Source organism: Nansenia antarctica (assembly GCF_963989245.1).
Source record: "Nansenia antarctica genome assembly, chromosome: 7".
NCBI lineage: Eukaryota > Metazoa > Chordata > Actinopteri > Argentiniformes > Microstomatidae > Nansenia > Nansenia antarctica.
Genome location: NC_137677.1, coordinates 8847315 through 8856651, shown reverse-complemented (window position 1 = coordinate 8856651; position 9337 = coordinate 8847315). Strand labels below are relative to the sequence as shown.

The 9337-nt window shown below is 43.3% G+C and overlaps 1 protein-coding gene across 1 annotated transcript in view; it reads right to left on the bottom strand.

Moving 5' to 3' along the window:
• zap70 (zeta chain of T cell receptor associated protein kinase 70) overlaps positions 1-148 on the bottom strand; it is a gene marked incomplete at both ends in the record, with an annotated part of 6341 nt that extends 6193 nt beyond the window's left edge. Inside the window, one exon of the mRNA XM_080535685.1 lies at positions 1-148. This exon is cut by the window's left edge and continues 254 nt beyond it. Within this exon, the coding sequence (XP_080391811.1) occupies positions 1-148 (148 nt within the window).
• Between the last annotated feature and the right edge of the window lie 9189 nt (positions 149-9337).

Genomic DNA, 9337 nt, shown 5'->3' with positions numbered 1-9337 from the left:
GGGAGAGCACGTAGCCCCCCAGGCTGCGGAGGCACTGGCGCAGGAGGAACAGTCCGTCGGCCATGCCCGCCAGCTTCAGCTGCTCCTCGGCCTCGGAGCGACTGATGCTGCCGTAGTAGAAGGGCAGCTCGGACGCCGTGTCGACCATGGTGTGTGTGGAGGCGAGGGGGGGGGGTCGGCGATTGTTCTTGTGTGTTTATTTGATGGAGTTTTTTTTTTTTTTTACTGCTGTAAGTTGCTTTGGACAAAGGCAACTCTGCTAAATGCCCTGGATGTGGAAATGTAAATGTAGTGTTCTTTAAGGAGGACAGAAGGAGGTGGCGGTGGCGGTGGCTCCACCCGGGTGGGGGACGGTGGGAGATCACTCAAGGGGGTCCTGATTGACAGATCTGAGAAGAGAGAGTTGTTTTTGGAACACTGAAAGGTAGACCCCGGGATATGGTCACATCATGTCAGGAAATCACAGCAATTTGTACCAGAGGAAGTGAAGATGTGAACAACGTCTCGTCTCGTTCATCGATCGTCTCCGGTTTGAAATTATCTCTGCTAGCGTCACCCCGCTGTTTTCCCATTGACGTCATATCCCAGAGTTGACCTTTAACCTAATGTTGCTCCAATAACGGTACCTCTATATCATTTTTTTTCTTTCTTTTACAAACAAATATAACATAACAGTTATCAGTGCTCAGGGATTATCAGAACTCAGAGAACATTGAGGTCATATAGACCCATATTTATTTACGTACACACACCAGTGTGTGTGGTTTGGTTGTTCAGTGAGCATACACACACACACACACACACACACACACACACACACACACACACACACACACACACACACACACACACACACACACTCTGAGAGAGAACATGCCTGTCTCTCTGCAGCAGCACAGACTCCACAACAGGAAGCCTCAAGCCGCCCCCTCCTCTCATCTCAAACCTCTCTTCAGTTTGTCACTCTGCTGTTGAACAGGTGTTGCCACTGCTGTTTCTCAAAATGTTCCCATTTGAGCTTTTCAAACCCGCTACTGGCCAAGTTCCATGAAGAAGAGATCGGGGGAACAGATGAAGTTTATAAGCACATTAAAGATTACAGTAACAAACGCTGTCAGGTGCATCCTTCATTCGTGGATCTGTTTAGTTGGACTTGCCAACATCATTCTAAGAACAGCCAACCGGTACTTCACATTGACACATTTAAAGGAAACGAGAGAAAAGAGAGTGTAGACTATACTACGGGAAGGGTGATTAACATCAACACATAGTATGTGCGCAGCAGCGCGCTGGTTGGTATGACAACCAGCGGAAAATGCCTGTTGGTGGGCAAGACACAGATGAGTAAGTATGATAACTTTTGCACTTACATACACACGCACACGCACACACACGCACGCACGCACGCACACACACACACGCACGCACGCACGCACGCACGCACACACACACATACACACACACACACGCACGCACACACATACACACACACACACACACACACACACACACACACACACACACACACACACACACTTGCAGAAATAAATGGAGATGGAGGTGGGTAGACTGATGATTCATTGGTATTGATTATTCATGTTGTGGGTGTTTTTTGTTTTTTTCAGGCTGTAGAATTTCCCGTTTTCACTTGTCACCAAAGGAAATGAACTTGAAAGCCTTTTTTCCAAGGTGTGTTTGTGAGTAATAGGTTAGAGAGTTTCCCTCTGGTTAGTTTTCAAGCTGTAACTGTCAATTTCAAGCTTATAATATGCTCCACAATGCTGTCTTTCTGTCTGTGGACACGTATAGCCTACCTTTTACATTTACATTTTTGGCATTTAGCAGACGCCTTATTCCAAAGCGACTTACTTTCCAAGGCAATATACACATGGGCAATATCTGAGGCCTGTGCTTCTTGAGGTGAGACACTGTATGTCAACAAGGTGAAGGTACAGTGAGGAGTTTAACTGAGGCAGGTGAATATACAGAAAACAGCGTTGTGTGCTTCAACCACAGTTTCCTGGCCATACCTGCGACAGAGCCACAATGTGCCACAACACACACACATCCCACCAGGGTCTGAGATGATCACACCTCCAGTCACCACAGTAAAGGGACACTCAGTTTTACAGAGGGAGCTTGTGACAAGCCACCAGGGGAACAATAGTGTCTCTGTGACAGTCGTGTCTACATGCGCTTGTCAAGCTTTGCGGTGCTTCTACTCATCTGAATGGTCAAAACCAACTGGTTGAGTTTGCATTATGTGAACTGAATTTCAGGATAACCCTAAATGAGCAGCCTACTTGAGAGTTGGCACGAAATTCAGTTCCCATGAAAATGGAAAGACGTTGAATTTCAATTTCAGCCAATCCATCAGAAATAACACATTGGGTCCACAAGAGAGCTGTTGACAATGATCTTTTCTTTTCGTTGTCTACTCTTTTCTGAATTTATGAGTGAACGCATCAACAAAGCTGTAAATGTATCACCAAAAGTTCTTCTGAGCATAAATGTGCGGTTTGCTTTTGACCACCCGTGATCTTCCTCTGTATTGTTGCTTTTTCTGCCCTGAACAGGAAAAACGTAAAACCAAGATCAACTTTTGATAAGGGATACTCAACGTCTTCATTAAAAAACTATTTCTTACACTGCCTCCAAAAGAAAAACAAATCGACTCGAGACAAAAATCCCAGATGTCACTTCATCAACCATAGACTGACAGTGTGATGGATTTAACGGATGGATTTAACCGTAAATCAGTATTTCTCTCCAATACATTTTAAGAGCATTAACCATGCTGTTAATATCCAAACATTCCAGTCAAATGGCTGTTTTCCCACAACACATTACGGCCACATCAGAACCAGCTGTGTCCTCTCCCCCGGTAGGGTCCGGCTCTGCATCCTCCCTCCTAGGCCTTTGCCTGGAGGCTGACCTTTATAGCTGTGGAACCGTGGCTCATCGTGGAGTCTCACAGGGATGACAAAGCAGCAGGCTGACTGGCTGGCCCAGGCTGACCCTGAGAGGAGTCCTCCTCGGCTGACTCAGGGCTACAGTAGAGTGGAATAGTAGCCTAGCAACCCTCCTGCCTTCGTAGTCCGGACACACAGACAGGTCCGGGCGGTTGTGAGGTGAACGGTAGGAAAGCCCTGTGCTCTACGGTGTGGACGAGATGATACAACGGGAGCTCTTGGTTGGGATTTAATGCCTTGAGCCTCTTTGCGACACAAAAAGTCTAAAAATGTACAGAAAACTTGTTGGTCCTCTGTGGCTCAGTTGGGTAGAGCACAGGCTAGCAATGCTTAGGTTGTGGGTTCGATTCCTGCTGGGGCCATATATACTGAAACATGTATGCACTCACTGCAATGTAAGTTGCTTTGGATACAAGCGTCAGCTAAATGACATATATTATTATTATTATTATTATTATTAATCGCCACGACATTAGATTTTAGTAAGCGTCTTGTCTGGACCAAAACAGCGCTCTCAAAATGAACGTTCTTTGTCATGCGATCTCATTCCTTGATCACTTTATAATAAACACCGATTTATAATGACGATGTATCACTTCATTTTTAAAGGTCAAATCTCCATACTAGACCTTTAAGACGTCACATGACACCACTACTCTTATGTCTCACCTTCAAATGAGAGCAGCTGAACTTGTATTTCCTATCTGGGCCTAACACCGTGTGATCATAAATGGTTGTCATTGGTATTCAAAAGATGTCCTTGTTAGAAACTATAGTCTTCAGGAGTATGTGTTATGTAAGTTATGAAAAATCAAAACATTCCTGTCTTAGTCATTAGATACGCAATGTCCCGTTATTTTTTGTCATTATTTTTAGCTACATCCTCTTATCGCAACTTACAAAATCAGGAGAACATTTGCACAGAAGGTATGCGATGTAAAACATTTCTAAATTTAAACCTGCTTAAATTGCAGTAATCTGAAGAGAAAAAAAAATACCAAGAAAAACATTTGGCCTTCTGTAGACATCCAGATAACAGGTACCGCCTCATGTTTCTTGGTATACGTGTCAAAATAACCACAAAAGGACTACAAATATCACTGGTACAGGAAAAAGACGGGGGGTCGTTTGCTTAATAAGTGGTTGATCTCCAAACTGTGTTTGTGGCCTAGACTGCTACCTTGAATACCAAAGATATTTATAACATTTGTGTACGCAAATGGAAACCTAATTCCGTGTGGCAATCATTCACATTATTTTTCCGTTACGAGAAGATGTGGTTACTTCATTAGGTTCCTGTGATCACACAGTGCAGTCAGCTGACCTGCCGGGGCTCTGACAGCGCCGCTGCTGACAGACACATTTAGCCAGTCGAGCTGAAGGCTTGTACCAGTTTTCCTGGAAATAAGCGTTGGTTTCTCCTGGTTTATATAAATTAAAGAGTGCTGTGTGTGTGTGTGTGCGTGTGTGTGTGTGTTTTTTTTTTTTTAACTGAATCATTTAGTATCCCTCCTTTTGGCTAATCCAGTATTATCATTGACATCACTACTGAAACATTTCTTATAGCAGCCTCAGGTGACATACTCATCACAACTAAATATGTAGATGTTAGGACAGCTGTAATGATCTGGCAGAGGCCTACTCAATATGAATTGCCGTCTCAGGGTTCAGCCACAAATAGACACAGTTTAGCCTGGCAGGCTTAGCACCAGGGCCCAAGTCCAACAGGCTAATCAAGTTTTTGTCTGGAACTTAGAGATAGCCCATAATAGGCTGTTGCATTACTAGAACCATTACATTGGTTGTGGCAGATCGCATTAAAACTGGAAAATATCACCGCAACATCAATCACATTGATTTGTCGCCTAAGCTCAGAACGAGTTGAAGTAAAGATCGAACCGTTATTCTCCTTCACTATTCAGTAGCCTATTCTTTTAACATGATATTGTGTTAATTTGATTAAATTGGCCAATAAGTCTCACTCTCAAACTGAATTTAGATCCTGTAATTTAAAAGTCAGTTTACTGGCAATAAGGTACACACATAGAACTCTTGGGTGTGTCCTTCCCCTTTTGCCATTCTATTTCAATACACAATGAATGCAACTATTTATAAATATAATCTCTACTTCTCAAGCCACAGAAAGAATGTCTTCGCCGCCCTGCGGTGTAACCATTTTGCCTTTCTTACAACAATAACTGACACTACTAATAGAAACACATCAACCTATTTAAACACACATGTTCAACACTGGTTATAATAAGCGAACAAACCATAGGACAGATAGACAACTCTCCATATATACTTAACTTGATGTACAGTAAATTCAGTTTGAATATAAATTCAGTCAAAAAAGGATGAAACTTCATCTGTTTTCCATTTCCAAAACACAGATGAAACGTGCTGTTGCTCAATATGTTAGTGTTCAGCTGTTGCCAGTAAAAGTATTTGTAAAATTATTGATAGATTATAAACCTGCCGCATGAAAATGTATACTTGAAATTGAATGCTACTCATTCACCGACCTGTTCACAAAAACAATGCAATAAGTGTTTTGCAAATAAGTGTTTTACAAACCTCTCTAACTAACACTCTAGGGGGTTATTGGTTGTACTGTATATTTACAGGCCAAAACATATAGTACTGCATGTACCATACAAAACATAAACTAAAACAACAACTGACCAGCTGATTAAATTACTTCTACACAAAAGATTATCCGTAAGTACCAGAATTTCACCTGGTAAACTAGTAATACAAAAAACTAAAACAGTTAAAAACAGAGTTATGCCATGATATGACATTTTCATGACCTTCCACTTTGAAAACATTTCAAATATCAAATACTTGATATTTGAAATAAGATAGTGTGTGTACTTCTTAACTTCCAACAAAATGAAACTGTCATTACAATAAAAGCTTTTCAAAAAAGTTTAACTTGAGTAGGCCTATGCTGAATTCATTTTTTTAATGTGCTTTACTGCCAAGGGGTGGCTTGGCATCGAAAGAGCTCACTCTCTACCTTTAATATTAGAAGCAAAGTAGCACTCCAACAACTATTTCCTTGAAATTAGAAGCACTCACCATTTACTATTTCACTTGAACTGAAGGGAGAGAAGCCAGCTATGCAGGTTTCCCTCAGATAGAGAGAGAGAGAGAGACAATCTGAGTTGTTCCGTTGATCTGGAGATGACAGCCGTAGACTCACCTCTAAGAGTGCAGGAAAACTATGTGGGCTGACTGAAGCTGCCCTGGAATCTAGAAAGTCACTAACCCACTTCCTCATCTAAGCTGATTGAACAGTTTTTTGAAGAGTTCCCGGTGTCAAAGGTAAAAGACAAACACCAGGGCAGATGTTACATCAGTGAATGGTCGGTGATAACGGATGACTGCACCCTGCATCTGTGTCTTCTGTATCACAACTGGACCACCTGTAGACCAGAGCTCCTCCACCTGTCCAGCTAAGATTTAGGTGGTTAAATGAGATGTTCAGGGTACAAAATTCAGCATTCAATATAGTCTATACACAGCACATGTAGGCTTCAGAAGACGCTCTGAATAAACTACCAAAGACCTTTACCACCAGCCTTACAATTAATCTGAATACAACTGTTGGTCTCACTTGCCACAACCAAGTTTATGTATACCTCTAGGACTTGGCTACTAGTATTACAATTCCATAATGGTTTGTTGGGTTACCTGGTAGACTGCAATTATGGTAGTGGCACTTATAATGTAACTGAAAAAAGAGATAGGAAATGTTAGGATATTTATAGCATAGCATAGAGTACAGCACAGTGTTTTATTTGTATAGTATAGTATAGTGGATAGTGTAATAGCCTTTATTTATGTAAACCAGCTCTTTTCCCTTCTTGTTTTTAGTTTTTTTCCTAGCACCAGGGGAGCCCCCCCTCCCAAATTTCGTTGTATGGTACCTGTACTATATTAATGACAATAAAGACCATTCATTCATTCATTCATTCATCAAAAGCAGAGTGATATACAGTATGTTGAGATCCCCAGGGGGCATACCTTTTTGGGAGTTGCGCCTCCATGCGTACAGATGCTGCTACTACATAACTTCCTGGTGGAGTACGCACGCCGGCGCAGGCACCCACAGCGTTTCTGCGGCAGTGGGACACCGGGTCTAGGACAGGAGAGGTCCACTCACTCACTGGAAGATTCGCAAAACAGACACAACTTTTTTCAAGGCAACTGACACGTCTGGGAGGAGAGCACAGGGGGAAAGACCCTGAGAAGCAACCCGTAGTGAGTTTTTGGACAGGTCGAAAAAGGTATTGAACTCACTTCATCATCAACTTCTTTTTCTTTATTTCACCATCGGTTCGCACACTTTTTCCTGTAATGATAAGGACGTTCCACTCCGCTACTGTGAGTGAAATCAATCATTGCATGACTTCTTTTAAACGCCTTTTTAAATAATTTTACAGCTATCATTTTTTCCACGATCAATCGGAAAAAGTGCACGGAATCATATGAATCATATTGTCTGTGTTATTGATCGCAGCGGTCTAATTGCTCGGGGACCTTTAACGCTCAATGATGAGTAGCCTAGATACTCTGTGTCTTTTTAATAATATTAACACATTATTCAAAATTTTTATAGGACTGTGTGTCGTTGAATAATTTCTTTGAAGTTACAATGCAATGCTCACATTTTCCCTCATTGATCTTATTCATTGTTTATTGTTTATTGAAATTGGCACCGTTATTTCTCAAGCTCATCCCGTAGGGGGATGGTTGCCGGTGCCAGGCAGGTCCAGGGGAGGCAGGCAGACAGGTAGGGGAGGCAGGCAGACAGACAGGTAGGGGAGGCAGGCAGACAGGTAGGGGAGGCAGGCAGACAGACAGGTAGGGGAGGCAGGCAGACAGGTAGGGGAGGCAGGCAGCCAGGTAGGGGAGGCAGGCAGACAGGTAGGGGAGGCAGGCAGACAGGTAGGGGAGACAGGCAGACAGGTAGTGTCCAGGGGAGGCAGGCAGACAGGTAGTGGAGTATAGCACATGTATATGCCCGTCAGTCCCAAGAGGGTTTCTGCCGGGTGGGGGGAGCCATTGGCCCCGGGCAAAGAGTTGGTGAGGGAAATCTAGCAGAGCAAGCCAATACTAACTAAGTCGTTTAGAGACACATATTGTCGGTGCTACTGTAAGTGGTCACAAAGATCGGATCTGGTGTTGTTGATTAATTGTCAAAACCTCAAGGCAGAACATTGTGCCACAGCATTGAGGCTGTTGTCTTACCATAGTGAGAGAAAAAAGCCCTTGAGGCGTCCCATGAGGTTGACCACCACGGTACGGCTGGTCACTCACTGTCTGATCTGCATGTGTGAGTTTATTCGGGTTCTCTCCCCCCAACTCCCAAGACTTGAGGCTTTAGTTGGCCTGGTCAGCATTAACAAACCTGTGGTCTGCCTTGCAGTCTGAGGGAGGGTGGGTGTAGTAGGCTATGAGAAATATGACACCACCCAAGCTACCCAAGGCTCTTAGTGCCCTAGTTCTATACTCTCTGCAGTTGCTGCTGACTGATCCAGATCAAGTCAGCTCTCACAAAATATTGTTTTAGACTAGAGCTCATTTTCAGAAGAGCGCATCCTTGGCTGTTGGACAGACCCGTCCTGTTTATGTTCCCACTTTTCATCTGGAGATTGTTTATTTGAGAAAAATTGAAAGAGGAATGGCCTCCCCAACCAAAGAGAAGAGTGTTTAGACTGAGAACCCTCCCCTCTTACTCTCTGTATTATTTTGATCACCTCATCTGTTGTTTGTTGTGCCGATCTTAATGCGGAGGAGTTCGTGTGAATGGAGATTGCTTTTCTAAGGCCACTTCTGAGAGTGTGAACGGTTGTCTGCGGGTACTTCAAAACCAGGGAGCTGAGAGCTTTATAGATTTGGGTGTTTATAAAAAGATGCCGCACTCCTAACCCTAACCCTATATAAGACGCAGAAATGCCTGAATCCTAATGAAAAAGTCTTTCATCAGACAGGGAAAAGACAAGTCGGCTGTTCGGAACACACTGAGGAGGGCTGTTACTGTGCCTGTGAGCTGAGGGGCTGGGGACACTTGGCATCTGTGTTCACGACAGACGCTTTACGTTGAGCTGCAGTGCAGTCATATGGGATTGATTAGTGTGGTCTTTTCTGCTGGTTGCTCCCTGGCAACACTTAAAGACAAGGGCAGTATAGATAGTCTGGAAAAAACCTTCTTCTCACTGGCTTTCTAAAGAGGCAACTAATGCAGGGCAGGGTAGATTATAATTTTGGCCCACCCTGAAATTCCCTCTTGCCTAATCGCCTGGACAATGTCTCTCTCCCTCTCTGTTGTTCGCAAGTACATCTTTCTCTGGCTT